At 34.6% G+C, this 18,106-nt stretch overlaps 1 protein-coding gene across 3 annotated transcripts in view; it reads left to right on the top strand.

The window, feature by feature from the left end:
* Positions 1-18,106, top strand: part of LOC123524812 (helicase with zinc finger domain 2-like) — a 36,429-nt gene that overhangs the window by 11,931 nt on the left and 6,392 nt on the right. For all 3 annotated transcript variants that reach the window (XR_008370207.1, XM_053538391.1, XM_045303299.2), the window contains exons 4-13: positions 6,787-6,893; positions 8,191-8,403; positions 8,989-9,025; positions 9,216-9,340; positions 9,992-10,141; positions 10,384-10,432; positions 10,923-14,493; positions 15,813-15,895; positions 17,563-17,724; positions 17,943-18,080. Coding sequence is in view for 2 of the 3 variants with exons in the window: in XM_053538391.1 (XP_053394366.1) it covers positions 6,787-6,893; positions 8,191-8,403; positions 8,989-9,025; positions 9,216-9,340; positions 9,992-10,141; positions 10,384-10,432; positions 10,923-14,493; positions 15,813-15,895; positions 17,563-17,724; positions 17,943-18,080 (4,635 nt within the window). In the remaining variant the exon portion in view is untranslated. The remainder of the gene's footprint in view (positions 1-6,786; positions 6,894-8,190; positions 8,404-8,988; positions 9,026-9,215; positions 9,341-9,991; positions 10,142-10,383; positions 10,433-10,922; positions 14,494-15,812; positions 15,896-17,562; positions 17,725-17,942; positions 18,081-18,106) is intronic.

Raw genomic sequence — 18,106 nt, 5'->3', positions numbered from 1 at the left:
TGGCAATGTTGGTGTTAAATTCACCAAGAATTATATTTTCACGAGTTATAAAGTCATCACAAATAGAGGAAACTGATTCTTAAATATTGTAAAAATCTTATTGTTTCGGTGGACGGTACACTACACCACAAATGATTGGCTTTCTTTTTGGTAACAGAATGTCGGTCCAACTAGCTTCCAGCTGAGCGTTGTCGAGATCATCCCTTGGATTAAAAGAAAGATTCTTCCTTACATAAATACAGACACCTACTCTATGTCGATTGCGATCTTTTCTCTTTACCACATAGTATTGTACATGAATTTCCTAGTCTGGAACAGATGAATCAAGCCAGGTCTCTGATAATAGTATACAAGCAGGATTACAGTCTCTAGCCAGTAGTCGGATCTCATCAATCTTGGGAATTCAGCTACGTATGTTTAAATGTATAAAATTGAGTCCACGATTTTTTTCTTATTTCAAAACATCAAGATACATTTTCGTTTACAGGCTCTGTATTATGCATTGTGACAGGCCCTGGACATGGATAGACATCTAGTAGTACGCACAAGAGTAGCCATACTTCACAAACATTGCTGGGGTTGCTTTATTTAACAGTACATACTGACTTCTTAAATACGCTTGCATAACTAGTCACAAAGTTTTGGTAGGAAGTTCTGTCATTCAACGAACCGATAGTCGAGACGCCTGTTGAAATAGGTGGATGGAGAACGGTTCACTAACTGTGTAACTGTCACCAACTCGTCGAAAGACGATATCTACCAAAGCAATTAATCGCAAAATGTCCATCTTTGAATCCTACACCAAATAATATACTTAAAAGTTCCTCTAAAATCAAAATTATAAAATATTTTCCCCGGAAGTAAACAAACATGACTTTAGGTATCACAATACCAACAAACTCCTCCCGTTCTTTTGTCCGTATGCACTTTCGTGTCCGGTCTGGGTATCTGTCTCCCACCAAAGGATTTTGACATTACTTGGCACAAAGGTACCCCATAATGAGACGACGTACAATACACAGACCCCTAGCTCAATGGTCAATGTCACACTTTGATGTCATAGGCTTACAGGGCTTTTTCCTGTCCGGTTAGAAACTCAATCATCCCTCAAGGAATTTTGAAAGTTCTTGGTAGAAAGGTTTCCCATAATGAGACATGTGTCCCGCACAACTTACATACACCTATTTTAAGGTTCTTATAGGCCAAAGGTCAACAACGTGATAACAGGGTCTGTTTCGTGTCCGGTCTAGAACTCTGCCATTCATTGAGGAGTTATAATCTTACACCTGTACTGGTTTTCCCCGGAAGCGGACTCGCGAGTGGTTCAAATAAGCTTGAAGCTTTCATCAAAATCATCAAATTCGAGCTAAATCAAATTAGTATAAACCTAATATTACAGTAAAAACTCCGAAAAGCGGACCCTCGGAAAATCGAATCCTCCAAAAACCAGAATCCTCTAATATCGGACAATTTTCAAAGTCCAAAGTTTTTCTCTTATAAATTCAATTAAAAACACTCTGAAAATCGGAAACTCTGCAATCTAAAAACCGGGCGGTTTCTTGATGGCCACAAAGGAATATCATACAATAAAAAATCCTCGGAAAACCGGACAGTAAGTGTTAAGCATGTGTATTGTCTCTTCGTTTTGATTTTTACAACATAATCTTAGGCAGGTGACATTTTTGTTCACAAATAGTACCTTAGTAATTGTTCAAATATTTCTGTGCATGTTTGTACTTAGTGTATTAGCTATGAAGTGCAAAACATCTTAATGTGACATGGAGAAGTTAATTGATCCATTGTTGTACAGGGTGATTTTCATAAAAATACATTTTCTCGAGAAATATTTTTATTAATTATTAAATATTGCTCTTCACATGACGCATGTTCTATGCTTTATAGGAGCTTGTCTATTCATATCTCTGCGTCAGTTTTTTAAAATATATAACAGAAAAATACAAATTCTGAAAAATGAAAAACCTAAAAAGCGTTGGAAATGATAAAGGCAGATGATATGAATAAGAACATGCAGCTATAAATCCTCTAAGAAGTTTGTGCTAAATCCTCTGAAAACCGGGCTTTTGTGCGGACTTTTGACTCTGTCCGTTCACAGTCCTGTTTTCAGAGTTTTTTATGGCAGAAATGTCCCAATATTCAGACGACGTGCAATACTTAGACCCCTAGTTTAAAAGTCAAGGTCACACTGAAGTCAAATGTCGATATGATTTTGTTTCGTTTGCCGGTCCGTACATCTGTCATCAATCAAGGGATTTTGATATTACTTGACAAACAATATCCTATAATGTGACGACGTCTCATGTACAAAAGTCAGACCCATACCTCAGATGTCAAGATTGAACTTGAAGGTCAAATGTAGGTATTGATTTTGTTCCTGTGTAGTCCATACCTCTGTTATCTTGTCCAATTATTATTTTCCTTTCTGGTAATAACAAATATAAGGTCACTTTTTTGTCATTGCATGGATATGTTAACAATTTTAAATATTCACAATATAACAAGGTCATATGTGTCAGTGAGTCAAAAAAAAAGTGGTTTTTTTTCAGAACTAGTTCCCTTTAATATAGTGAAAGCATTTGATTATATTTTTATTCTTGTTTTCCCCCGATTTATTTAAAATATATTTTTTAATATAAATACATGTTATCAGCAATAAATAACTGTATATGTATATGCAAATTTTAGTCCAAACAACGTACATTAGCACGTATTGTATTATTAAATTTTATACATCTTTAAAAAGTATCAGATCATTAATGCTGTTTTAGGCAATTAGTCACTTTCCAGCAAGGAACTTTGTATTACATGACAATACCTCATTCACATTTTTGAGTGCTACTAATATTATATTCAGGACTATTACTAGGACTTTGAAAATGACTCTAGCCTTAACTTGAAATCAGTGTAATTCTTTCAGAAGTTCAGCACTTGATTGCTTGGTTGTTCATAGGAAGCATTTATGACTACTGTAGCGGCATGATTTTGGACTCGCTGTAGTTTGTTAATTTGGTTGGCTGGAATTTCGTTAAATAAACCGTTGCAGAAGTCAATGTGAAAATGAATCAATCCATGCACTAATAATTCAGTTGACTTTTGTGTGAAATGTTTCCGTATAGCTCTAAGGTTCGTAACTGCACATGAGCTATCTGACACTTTTTCTGGATGTGATGGTCAACGTTGAGTGTATTGACACCCAGGTCTCTGATATGATCGACGCATTTCAAGTCACACCCACCAACATTTACACTTGTGATGTTCAATTTCGCTAATTGTTGTCTGGTTCATACATAATAATTTCAGTTTTAGACTGATTCATTTTCAGTTTGAAGGTTGTCATGCATTTTATTATTTGAGAATTTCCCGCTTGAATTTTTAACACAGTCATGTGGTCATCCGCGTATCCGTAGAGATCGGCTGGATATTTCTGCACCACTCGGTTGAGAGCCGATATATACAGGGTAAAGATCACAAGTCCGGTACAAGAACCCTGCGGGACACCGAACCTCAGTGGAACCGTGTCAGGTGCTGACTGTTCGACTAAGACTTCCATTGTTCTGTTTGTGAGATAAGATTCTATCTATTTCAAGGGAGTGCTATAAATACCAAATTAATCTTGAAGGATTTGAATCAGTATCGGGATATCGATAGTATCGAACGCTGCACTCTGGTCGATCATGACCACGATTGTTACATGATTTTTGGTTGCGGCGGATTTATCATAAAGCATTTTTATTTTATTCCGAATCACATCCAAAGGATGTTCATGTGCTACACAAAAAAGTCCCGTTCATGAACCATGCGGATGAATTATCAATGAACAAGCAGTTCTTATTCAACCTGTATCCGCTCACACTGACCATTTAGATTATATAAGATCTTTCAATGATAAGGTATTCCAGCCCATGGTTACATCACAAGCTAGGTCAGGCAGAGTTCATCTTAGATATGAGGCACATTAAATTTGTATTTGTTTGTCATTCATGTATATTCATAGACTGGCCTTTAAACAGAAAATAAATCTACCAAAAACCCGCAATCATCAGACATTTCAAGGCTTTGATTATCTATGGTTTCCAAAAGATCATTATATATTTTGACCATTCCTGTTTCAACCCGTGATATTTTCTGTAGGCACTTTGGTAAATTGGGAGGAGATTCTTAGCTTCAATACGCTTATTGAATTATTTTAGTGCAGCTTTTTCAAGAATTTTGGAGAGGAATGTTAAATTTGAGACCGGACGATAGTTATGCAGTTCCAGTGGGAGACCTATCTTCTTCAACAAAGGTTTAATTACAGCGCTTTTCCACTTCTCAGGGAATACCACCAGATAGCGGTGATCGATTTACAATTTCTGTCACAACGGGAGCAAGTTGTGAAAAATGCTCCTTTAATTATTTAGTTGGAATCACATCAAATTCACATGTTGTGGATTTTGATGCATATAGAATTTCAAAATATCATTTTCGGGAGGTGGTTTAAACGAAGTAAATGTATTCTTAATCACCTGTGGATTCGAGTAGGAAGAATTACCCTTGCTGGGTGTTTCAATTGGTATATTGTCAAGATCATTTCTCAACTTGATTATTTGATCGGCAAAGTATCATAGGAAGTCAAAGATACTGCACCTGTGTGTAATGGGAGCGGATTGTCCTTCGACCTACCCAGTAAATCTAATGTAACAGCTTATAGCTTTTCGATGTTTCTTTCTGCTTCACCAATCTTGTTCTGGTAGAACTCATCCTTGGCCCTATAAAGTTCAGCACTATATATGTCTCTTACACCACTATATACTTTCTTTGACAGGTCAGATTTGTCATTCGTAAAGATTTTCTCTCTGTTTTAGCTGTTTTAGATATCCTGAGTACCAAGGAACTGTCGGTCTACAGAAAAGAGTTCTTTCCTTTAGAGTGGCATGTTTCTAAACAATGTCTGGTGTGAATTTTGTGAATTCAAACACAAGATCATTGACATTAGACGACTTCACAATAATGTTTTTTAATTGTCCGAATTCTGCTTGTAATATGTCACTGGATACAGATTTCCAATTGCGAGATTTGATTTCTTTCCTGATCAGGAGAGGACGACATTGTTCAGTGTTACAACTAACAAAGATGTGGTCAGAGATGTAATTGTCTGACAAAGGTTCTGAGACATTCACACCTTTGTCTTCTAGCTTTGTGATCATCAAGTCAAGAATGTGACCACCAGAATGAGTTGGAGCATTGACGTGTTGAACCAGTCCAAAATATTTCAAACACTGCTGGAATTGTTTGGTATAGTAATCTGACTTATTGTCCATGTGGATGTTAAAGTCACCTAACAGTACCAGAGACTCAGATCTGGTCGTTATTTGTTCAAGAAACTCAGTGAATTCTGTCATGAACATAGCCTGAGTCACTGGGTGTCTCTCCGAATACGGCGGTCTATATATTCCAAAGATGTAGAGGATGAACGATTGAATACATACTTTCCATCCAGCAGATTCAAAGGACTGAACTGGATAACTTTTTTCTATATAATTACAGTGTAACTCATACATATGCTGATATAAATCTGAACAAAGTCAGACTAGTAACATTTACATTGGATAACATTTAGAACAATAAATAAAAAAATGTTGTTTATTTTCAACTTTTCATACCAGACAGTTTATACAACCGAGAACGTTTTAACAGCTTTGGCCGGGTGTCACATTTTAAAGAGAATTCCTATACATGTAGTTTTTTTCCTTTCATATATTGTTTTCAAATTCACATAATTATATGATAGGAAATTTTGTGCTGAAAACAATAAACAAATGAAAATAATGGTTAACCAGACTTGTTTTTATGAAAAATTGTTTTGAACACACCCACTGTTGTTGAAACTGCTAGCGATTTTTCAACATTTTCATAATTTTCTGCTTTTTATAAATACCATCCAAAATATGCATCAAGACAGTACAATAAGGTTTATTCTTTTTTACAGATTTTATTATGTACTTATTTGATATCATAGTCATATGTGTATTACATTATAATTACAATAATGGGTACAAATGAAAAAAAAATCTTATTTCATATTCACTTATGTGAACTTTTTTCAATGAAAATACTCATAGTAAAGATTTTTTTAATTTTGAAGAAAACGGTTTCATAGATTTTTTTCCAGTTTTCCTTGTGTATAGATAATTGTATTGTGAATATAAAAATGGCAAAAATGTATGGGTCACCAGACTTAATTGTATGTTAAGACCGCTTGAATGCAACACCTGTTCGGACGAAAAATAGCCAAATTCATTATATCTGCTAGAAGTTAAAAAATAGTATAAAAATGCTTAATCCTTGCTATAATTGACCTGAAAAGAGATATTGTCTTATCAATACAAAGTTAATTGTCTGTCATTATATGAACAATACTGTCTTTGTACTAAAATGCACTGTCAAAACACAGCCACAAATGGTAAGTTGCATGAAACATGTCAGGCATGATATATGTCAATACAACATAAACCAGTATCAACATTTGATTACTGATAAAACTGAAAAAAAATGTTATTTTATTCAAGATTCCTCATATTTAAGATTGTCTGTCATATGTTTCAACAAATGTTGACTTCACTTCAATTTTCCATAGATAGTGTCGGCTGCGCAGAAAGATGCGCGTAAAAACTATAGGAATTCCTTTTAATGGCTTCAACAGCACATAGTCAATAGAACCTAGACTATGTAAAAGCAAATTAAATATGCAAATTTAAATGTGTGAAGATTCGTGCATCTTTTTTTCAGCTACAATATTCTCAGAAAAGACTGAGTTTCCCTTTTTGGAAAAAGATTCACGTTGGATAAAACTACTTTTGCAACAACCTCGAGAGAAGATACTTATAATGCACAAGGTAATTGATTTGAATCTTTTACACCTATGAGTTGTGGATAAAGACAGTTGATACAAATACAAAACGAGGTCCAAATGTACCTTTAAGTTTTACCTTTAGATTGTGATATTTTACTGTCTCGTTGTTACTTGTAAGACTCAATCGTTCATCGGTGAGATATCTACTCTAGAATGAAAATGTTCGACAGTTCAATACTAAGTTGTCTAGCGAATCGTAAACAACTTAAGCGAACAACGTTCCTATGTATTGTCAGTATTGTGAAAAAAAAATGTGCTGCCATAAATTTTGTCAATTTTTATGTATCACAATGTGAATTAGGGCAATTTATCAGTCCGGCGCACGTTATTAGTAAACCTATCCATTTAAATATTTGTTTTATTACTTGCATAAAACGGAAGACAGGAGTAGGTATAATATTCATATAATAATGTATTGTTTGGTTATATGGATATTCAACAGGTACAAAAATGTATTATGATTACTGTATTTTCTTTGTTATTGATTTAACTCAAAAACATCATGTAACTATGTATGTTTTAGGCAAACAACCGGTCTTTCGATATTCCTTTAATGAGTGTATGTACCTCGTACAATTTACGGGCATAATGTTGTTTGAATTTTAGGGTTACAGTTTACGCTTATCTATATTTTCTTATATATTGTGATGGCTGAAGCACCTTTTGCAGTAGAAAAGTTGAAATGGTGATTTCAGTTTTATTCACCTTAAGCCGATGTTACGCGATTTTCCCGTATGCCAAATATGATTTTGACTTAACATGTATAGGGCGCATTTCTATCGCCAATACTTTCTGACAGGTAAATATTTTGAAACATGTTCGGTTATATTTTTGGCAGAATACGTTACGTTGTTATAAGTGTTTTATCTTCCTATGTAAATTTTGATAGAAACCCTCAAAGAAGATAAAAGATGTAGATGATCAAAAATGGGAGCATTGTGACCATCTGATGAGCAGATCGTGAAATGTAAATTAAATGTGAACCCTATTTATGCTATATATACCGCTAATATCCGGATAAAACACTTGAAGACCTTTGAAAACCCGGTATTAACGACTAGGGTGTTTGTTTCTTTCAATTAAATGACATCTATGAATAAGGTTTTGTTTTACTTGAAATGTTAATCCGAGTGTGTCAGTTGTATCTTCATGATATCCTATAAATCATAAATATGTAACGGCAGGTCGTTTTTCCGCAAATCGTCCATGAAATTCTGTAGACAGGGAGTTTGCTTGAAATACTTTCTTTACTTAACAATGTAACTATGTAACTTCCGCAGACCTTGATAACATTTCTCTCCGAGAGGCTCGGTGAAGTGGCAAAACTTGCAGTTAGAGTTCGGAAATGGGAAAGAAGTTTGCAAATTGATCAAATTATCGACAGTATATTTATCTGGCTCCGAGACATACATTCCATCGGTCCTGATATGGTATGGCTCAATCCTGGACGTTACGAGGCTTTCTTACGGATGGCAAACTGCTACTTCAATTTGGTATTTATTTAGCACTTAAAACTGTGCGTAATATATACAAGTGTAAACAGAATGAAAAATAACCATTTGAGTACCATACAGGGACAATACCAAAGTTAATGATTGTAATTCAAAAGGGTATTGTTTCGACTTTCGCGTTTTTCTTTTATCCAAACATCCATTGCAAAGTCAGTGCAACCGCATGAGTTCATCTTTTGAGAAAATAAATACATGCTATTTTTAATCCGAAACTATTTATGTAAAATAAGGTGGCACTGTTGACAATAAACACAAAACCATTTTAATGTTTATTCTGTATTTTTTCTTCACGTATTCAAAAAAACTTTCAAGGCATTTTATTCAGTTTTAAATGAATTTGTACTCTGCATTAGAGCTTGAACCTTTCAACATAAAAAGATGAAGCAATATCATGTTGAATTTTAATGGCTGCATGATTACTTGTGTGACATGTTGACTACACATATCTGCACTATCACTTGAAACTGTTATGTCGGTTTCGATTTTCATACAACAAAATGATATGAAAATGGTAAAGTAGATTAGGATATGACTCACTTTTTGTTCTCTTTAAATTTTCATGACAAGAATGACCATGATAACACAAGGATATACTGCAAGTTGGGTAAGTAGCCGATTGAAATTATTTTTATGAAACAAAATGATACAGAATACAAATATTAAGTATATTACTTACACGTATTGATGGTTCAAAGCGTTGTTTAATTTGAATAATAATTCTGGTCAGGGTATAGTTAATGTAGTATCAATACATGTCTTTAGTTGAAATAAAAGACAGTAATTTACATTTTCAGTCCTTGAGCACCTGAGCGATTATGGTGACATTAAAGCTTTAGAAATATTTGCAAGATCCCTTCTGACAACCAACAGTTTTAGATCTGCTTTAAAGTACTGCAAGTTAGCAATTGACTGCTGTAAGGTAAAATTATTTTATCATTTCTTATATCAAATCAGACACTGTCATCGAATTCTACAGATGATTAAACGTCAACCTTATTTGAGCAAAATAATGTTTTGAACCGGGAAACAAATGAAAATATATTTATCGACATCCTGCTGCATTACCTTAACAAGTATATTATGCACGCACAAGAGCTAGGTTTGACAATACGGTGTAATCAATCAAGTAATCAATATATAACATTTACATACTTAAAGATAGTTACAGAAATAACGACATTATTGATTACGAATGTTATAAATATTTTATATTTTTTATTATTAGAGAATGAACAACAGACATTACTAGCCCCCGCCCGCTTAGCTCATTAGGGGAAGCACAGATCTACGATTCGCGAGATCGTGAGTTTTATCCCCGGGCGGGTCATATAATATCATTGATGATTTCATAAAAAAACATTGTTTCTGCAATAATTTGTCTTTCTGCAGTGAATAGTGTAGGAAAGTTGGCAGTTACTTTCGGAGAACAGGTTTGTACTGGTACAGAATCCAGGAACACTGGTTAGGTTACATGTAACTGCCTGCCGTTACATACTTGAAATACTGTTGAAAAAAACGACGTCAAAACAAAAACAGCATTACTACACTGTACGCCGTCTTTTTTTAAAAGAAAACTGGAGATGAAAGGAGTAAAAAGAGGCTACAGAAACTTCTGTCTGAAATAGAAAGAAGAAGAAACATGGCACAATCAACTACGAAGCAGACTAGATCTAAAACTAAAACAACAGTTTTACAAAACAATCAACGAGTGGAAGAACTGGTATTCATGCTTGAAATATACTATCCTAATATCAATATAGTCTATAGAAATATCTTCTGGAAGCATTATTCGTTAACAAGCAAATTTAAGCAGACTGTTTGACGCGGTAAAATTTGACTTTGACATTTGGTAAATTATGCAAGACATATTTCATTCACTGTGACTGGCATGTTGTTCATAACAAAGTCGTTTAAATGGTGATATGAAATATTAGTTTTATTGTAGCATTTCTTTCTTCTCAGCAAAACAGCGAGGGACAAAGGACGACGGGAAGCAAAAAAAGAAGACGTCGTAAGTAAATTATTTATTTAAAAAATCCTAAATAGTGATTTCTCGTTCTCATTTTTTGGATGAATGATACTACGAGGGTGTATCTGAACGACCAAGAAAGATTTTACTCAAGAGAACATCACTGCGTGAAATATATTAATGCTATCTGAACACGTTATTAAGAGTTATGTACATTTTTGACAACATCTTCCAAATATTTGACTCTTTTCCAGCGCACCACTATCATATTTGACGCCACGACATACACAGTTTCCTCTTGTTGTATAATAACACACAGTTTTGGTCTGTTAAATGAATCTTACACTATATTTAGTTTCATAGAAAATAAATTATTGCTACAATATACATACAAGGAAATTAAGCACAGTGGTTTGATTGAGATGGATATAATTATGTTAAAGGGATAAGGCAATATCATTTTGTTGGTATCTTTCAGAAACCACAAAAAAAAAACACTAAATTTTGAATTATTTTTGTTTTGTTTTATAAGCAAACAGAGAAAAAAGACTGCATGGACGGGACATTTATCAAAGACAAGTCACTAAACTGTCAGATGACTCGGATGCGATACAGGAAGAAAGTGTGAATATTTACGAGCGAACATCTTCTGACATTGAAAATGAACAGGAATTGAATGTCACCAGTTATGTCAAAAAAACTGAATGGTGTCCTTCCGAAAGTGGAACAGACACAGACAACGCTAGTATATCGTCGTCTGAGGATTCCGACACAGAAGCACCTTTGAGTACCTCATCTGACCAAGAATTTCATTCATCAGGAATATCAGAAGACTCTGAATCTGAAACAGACACGGCATCTTTCTATGATGTTAGCCGTTCAATATATGAAGGTAAAGAACAATCCCACACGTATAAAACTTCAATATCAAAAGAGAATCTTACAGAAACAGTTGTTCATTTAGATCCTTCTTTCTTAAGGAAATTTGAAGACAGACGTCCAGATGTATTAAGACGAAAGAAACTGTATCCAGATATGCTACCAGAATCCGAACTTAATGAAATAACGGTAAATGACCAGAAATACATCCGTGGTACTATAAAAATAGAAGGACCACATGAAGCGGTTTGTATACCGGCAAGATCTGCCAGATGCTTTGGTCCTATAAAAATTCTGGGTCGTGGTAAAATCGGACAGACATTCAATGAAGACGAAGTAATAGTTGAGCTCTTACATAACCAGAAATCAACAGGTAAACGATTCGGAAAGGTTGTGGGTATATTCGATAGTAAACGGCATGACAATGTGAAACGGAATTTATTCGCCTGTACATTGGATGTAGATAGCTACAACCTTGTTCGGCCAATATGCAAAACATTTCCAAAAATACACGTCTTAAATCGGGAAATATCAAAGAAATATAGAAACGAAACAGCCAGAAAGGATATGGTAGAGATATATGACTACGACAAGTTGAATGGGACACTCAAATTTTCAAAGATAGTTCGGTTAAAAAGAGAAGAAAGAAACTCTTGCGTCTTAATTGTTGCATTTATCAGCTGGAGTCCACGGTATGTCTATCCAATAGGTGCTATTATTGAAATACTTCCAACAGGCAAATGTCTTGAACAAGACTTACTGGTGTCGAATATTATGTATAAAGTTCCCTCTTTATACAAAAAGTCAACAGTTAAGGAGGTAGAATATCTACTAAGCAAATCAACGGATGAGCCCAGAGGAAATGCATTTGAAGGAAGAACAGACTTAAGCGATTTATGGACATATACAATTGACCCTCCCGATTCAGAAGATCTAGATGATGCATTGAGTGTAGTCGAAATCGAACATGCTTATAAAGTTGGTGTACATATTGCAGATGTATCATCACATGTTGCAAAGGGGTCAGCAGTTGATGTTGAGGCACAAAACAGATCTCAAACGTTTTACTCTGGCATACGAAATGCGAGGTATATGCTTCCTGAACCCTTAAGCAAAGATCTTTGCAGCTTGCTTCCGAACAAATTAAGACTGACACTGACTGTTTTCTTTTATATTGATAAGAAAAGCTTTGCTATAAATAAAACTGAAATCATGAAAACGTGTATCAAATCAAAGAGGAAGTTAACGTATAAAGAAGTTCAAGACATGATCTCAATACAGGACACAAATACTAATGATCGCACTACGACACATATCAAACGTTTGTTCAAAATGGCAACCATCCTGCGAAAACAGCGTTTAAAAAACGCGAGCTATGCTTTAGAGGTCAATTTTCAAGAATCAGTTCTTGAAAATGATGATATTGGAACATTCGAAGCTCATTATTTAGTAGAAGAATTCATGGTCTTAGCAAATAGAACAGTAGCAGAAAAGTTATTGCAGTCAAGTAGCGCGCAATATGTGCCTATCCGTTGCCATAACCCTCCATCAGGCGAGGAAATTGCAGAATTTCTTAAAGTTAATGGTGATTACATGAACATAATCTGCAAATTACAGGATAAACAGATTGGAAAGGAATGTCCAAGTTTCAGCTCAAAATGTGACACCAACAATAAAGATGTGATGGTTTTCAAAACAATTTGGAGAGCAATGTTGACGAACCATGTATATGCGACCAATTATCTACGGAAAGACGATCTGCATCCTATCCAGCATGTAATTTACCAGAACTGGCTGTATATTCAAGAGCATGCTGAATACAGGTGCTCTGGAACTGTAGGGGAACATGAAGGAAAACACTACGGATTAGATATTTTCCGCTACACTTATTTTACTTCTCCGATCAGAAGATACATAGATCTTGTTGTCCACAGGCTTGTGCATTCAGCATTATTTCAAGATACACCATGTTCCTATAGTAAAGAAGAAATCGACGATATATGTCAGCACGCAAATTTGGTCAGTAAGAGAGCAAAAGATTATGAAAGAGGATGCAAAACATTAAAGATGGCAACTGAATTAGGAAGGAAGCCTCGAATTTTCACGTGTTACGTTAACAGCTGCACTGACGGAGAAATCACATTTTGCACACCTACACTCAGGGGTCAAGCTTTGGTCCACAGAGAAATACCGTTTAAATTATTGGACATGGCAGAAAAACCTGTCATCAAGCATGATATAAACACACGCTCTAACAAAGTACGTGCCGTCTGGAGTAAACGGCTGTACAATTTCCGTCCTGTAATCAGTAATGTCAAACTCGACAGTACTCAGGAACTAAATCCATATAAAGATATGTTTCTGGTTCCTATGCAACAATGGGTACAGTTGCTTCGAATTCTGACTATAGAAAAAGCAGACAAAAAGGAAATCTGCTACACTGATATTATAGAGAACACAAGAGTTGTTTCTTCTAATGGCTTACATGATGTCACTACAGAACATGCAGTCGCAACAGAAGTTGAGGTAGGTAGGAAGCAACAAAAATCAATTGTTTTCCAACCAAGCACAAAGTTTTCCATGTCTTTTTCACGAGGACAACGACTCAATATTCAAATGACAGCAGTTCAGAAGAAGGGAACGACCGTTCTTAAAGCGTCACTGTTAAACTTGACAGATAATGTGAAATTTTGTCTTCAGCACACAGATGACCCGGTGTTATATTTGTCGCGATATACGTCGAATGCTACTCGTGACCGTTATAAAGACGTAAAAACATATCGTGATATTTGGCTCCCGATTTTATCGATGGAAGCATCTAAAGGTGTGTTAAAAAATGAAGAATCATGTTGTCTCAATGACCGTCCAATAAAGTTTAGCCATGATCGAACAGGGAAATTTGTTCTCGATGAGGAAGATTGCGAAATGAGAAATATTGAATTCTCTGGAACCTTTTTTGAAGACAGTAATCGAAACGAATACAAAGCTCCATCGTACGATTGGTTGTGCATCAAAACTAGTCGACCACATGCAGTTCGGGACGATTTGCAGTGTACTGCTACTTACATATGGGTCGGACATGGAGAGATAACTCGTGTCGAGCAAAAGAGTGGAAAACTTGTAATTTCTTTTATACTTCACGAAACGTCAAAAGCTGATGACATCATCTTTAACCAAGAGACCCGATTTCATATTGAAATCTTGAAGAAATCTGAGGTAGACAAGTAAACACATTACTGTTTCAAGATAAAACGTTACTTAGTCTAACAAAAAAAGTTGATGAATTATCACTATTTATATTGTTTCCATTTTTGGTTTGTTGGCACTTCAAATATTATTTTAGTTTGATTGTGTGTTCTATACACCAAGGGAATGTGTAATAAAGGTTTCATCGTTAAAATCTCTTATTATTTTAGAAAGTAATTTGCATTTCTGAAATGGAATTTAAAATCTCCAAACAGACAAAAATAAACATTTATGGCTAGATAATGAGATACAGGTGACATGAACTATCAACCATTTTTGGACGGGATTAACAAACGTACCCAAACATTTTAAAACAATATTCCGTGCTTGAGTCACATAGTTTTGACATTTTTCAACAATTGTGTTCAGCCCTTACGTGAAGTGATCAGAGAAATATGTCCACTTGATATATAAAAAGGTTGTATCCCCTTTGCCATACAAACGAAACGAACTTTTTTGTTTTCAAAATGAATAAAATGAAAGTTACTAGCTGTAAGTCTTGCTGATGTACTGATGATACTTTAGCTCCTTTAGTGACCTAAAGTTTTGTTGTCAAAAGCTGTTATAAGTTCTGTTGTATTTTTAGAGATTCCAAATAAGAAAACATTTACAAACGTTCAAAGGGATATCTCCTTATGAATTATAAATATTGTTTGATCCACGTAATCCGTAACGGGCTTTTTTTTAATTGTGGCTATATTCGGACCCAAATCAAAACTATACACTACTCTAACGGTATCCAAGGGCGGTAGTAGGATCTTTTAAAATTTTCAATATATTCTTATTAATGGTTATATATGGAAAAAAATATACTTTCCCATTAGAACATCGAGCAAAATCTTTTTTTAATGGGGTTTCGCGGGTGGGGGGGGGGGGAGGGGGGGGGAGGGAGCCGAGGTATGGAATGTTGCTTTTACACTAATTCATCATGAAAGTATTGTAACAATCCATGTGAAAGTAAAGTCAACTTAGATTTTCTTTCATACATTGTTGGTGTCAAAAGTTGCTGAAATTTACAATAGAATCCTGCAAAACCTTTTCAGAACATAATTTCAATACTAATCAAGTAACTTTATAAAACAGAATTAACGCTATTACCAACCTCGAAATTCTTTAGAACGATGTGTAACACCAACAGTATTGTTTTATATTTCAAGAGATATCACTGACAGGAAAAATCATTGTTACGAACGAAAAATAAGACCTATTTGCTTACATAGTCGAAAGATTGTTGAAATATTAAAAATAAATTAGCTTCACGTATCATCTCAGTTTTTTTATTCCCTCATCTTTTCAGGAGAACTGAGAGTTTTATTCAGGAGCTTGAAAAGGGATCACTTGCTGCAAACATTGCTCTAAGAAAACCAATTTCCGATTTAGGTAAGTAACCTCAAGTATTACTAGTATAAATATCATGTATGTAAATGGTGATTTGATTATTTAAAACTTGTAAAATGAATTTTATATTGGAATTGAGTATTGTTATCGTCTTAATATATGTCGTACTGTAGGGATAATACACGTTTTTGTAAACGTCTGCAGAAGGCTGTGACCTAGACCAAGGGCTTCTGCAGACGTTAATACATAAAACAAACGTGTATTGTAGCTATTCTTGCATTAAAACGTAACACGAAGACTAAATGTATTGTTTTCATATATGATAACTTTACGATTCCGGTACAATTTTTAATTGTTCTTGTTAACGGAAAACATGATTTAGATATACATACCTATGGCCAACAAAACAGCAACACTGCCAAAAGAATGTTCAGAAGGTTTTTAAACGATTTGTCTATTTTCTTGTTATGGCAAACATAACATTATCCATAATTGTGGATATCATTTTTAAATTCTGTAAACAGGAACTCAATTTCAAGAATGACGATTTTATATTTGAGTTATTTTGAGTAGGAACACTTATTTAGTGAACGGATGAGTACGACAAGCTTTCGAGATTGATATGAATTCTCTGAGAAGTTAAATAAAAACACACCGACGGATACTTCCCAAGATCATTGCTATGATTCATAAAACCAAACAATCTCGCTATTGATTAGATTGCATCTTTTATGCTACAAAAAGGGGTAATAATGGAAGAAACAAGACGCAAATACCAGTTACCATCTGCTCCCTAAAACATATACGTCCTAGGCAAGACATTTCAAAAATGAAAATCATGTATTAATAGCACGTGAATTGTCTTATTTGTGTAAGATTTTCCCCCGTTAATACGTTGGCGAATCTAGCGAACAAAAGTCGTTTTTATGCAGGAATCTGATAGAAACTACCTAGACCCGCATACTTTTGACTGCATTAATTATCTTAATAAACCAAAGTTTTGAAAATTTACACAGAACAGTATTACCGTTTAAGCATGTTATTGTCACATTGTGATAAATCCCAGTGATATAACAATCATAAAAGCAATATCGTTTGGTCCAGATGTTTTGTGTTATATGAGTTTAGCTTGACTATTTGGAGAACACAAACAGCCACTGCAATTGCAATCACGAAGGCTTACGCGTCAGCGTCCGGATCCCGGCTGGTTATTTTTATTTGCATATAAGCTGGTATCTCTGAAATCACGCGTTGGAATAAATTGTAACTTAACACACTTGTTCATTATAATGATATGACACTGATTATATAACTCTGTTTTGCCTTTTCACAAGGTTATGTCCCTTATTAGTGGAATTAGCAATAGTTTGTTAAGTATATATATAATGCTTTGTACAAGGCTTTTGAAAAGAAAAGCGACTCTGTCCTGCTACGGCCCTTGTTATTCAATGCTGTGCTATTGTGGATTATTTTCACGTTCATTTATGTCAGTTTCTGGGGTTTTAGGGAAAGGCTACATGTGTAATTCATGGAAGGTAATGAGAATGAAGTAAGTACGTTTTTCTTCCAGTTATTACACAGCAGGCAGTCAAAAGTGCATATTTTAAATATCAAACTGGTACGACTTCAATTAAAAAGCTATTGCAAAACAAAACAAAAAGTCTTTTTTTAAGGTCTGTTAAGTATAAATTTGCAATTTTTACTGTTAGATGATGACTTAGTGCAGATAGCAAATAAAATGGATACAGACTTATTTATAAAGATAAAGGATGATAATGCTTGGAAACCTCTACCAAGAAATAACGCAATGCAGAAAGCAGCGATCTGTAAAGCATTGAAGTCCCGCTTCACCCTCATACAAGGACCACCAGGTATTCACTTGGAAATCAAAGCAAACGTCTGATAACAGATATGATTTATAACATAAATAAAATTGTTTTCATATACTCTTGAATTTACTTTTTAAACAAATATTTACCTGGTAATAAAAATAGCATTCAACATGATCCTTTTCTGTAAATTATCTTAATGGGTATCAATAGATTGTTTTCTTGTTTCTGTAGTTAATTGGCTGCTTTCTAAATTTAAGGTACTGGGAAAACACAAACTGCAATAAAGCTTATCTGTCTTTTTACGAAAGTCAACAACACGAAGCAGAGAAAAATGATGGATCGGAATCAAGTTTTGTTCTGTGGACCATCAAACAAGTCTGTCGACTTGGTAGCAAGTGTGTTTCACATTCAATATATATCT

This window comes from Mercenaria mercenaria, chromosome 3 (genome assembly GCF_021730395.1).
Source record: "Mercenaria mercenaria strain notata chromosome 3, MADL_Memer_1, whole genome shotgun sequence".
NCBI classification, from domain to species: Eukaryota; Metazoa; Mollusca; class Bivalvia; order Venerida; family Veneridae; genus Mercenaria; species Mercenaria mercenaria.
The sequence above is the reverse complement of the archived record's forward strand: the minus strand, read 5'-3'. Positions and strand labels throughout refer to the sequence as shown.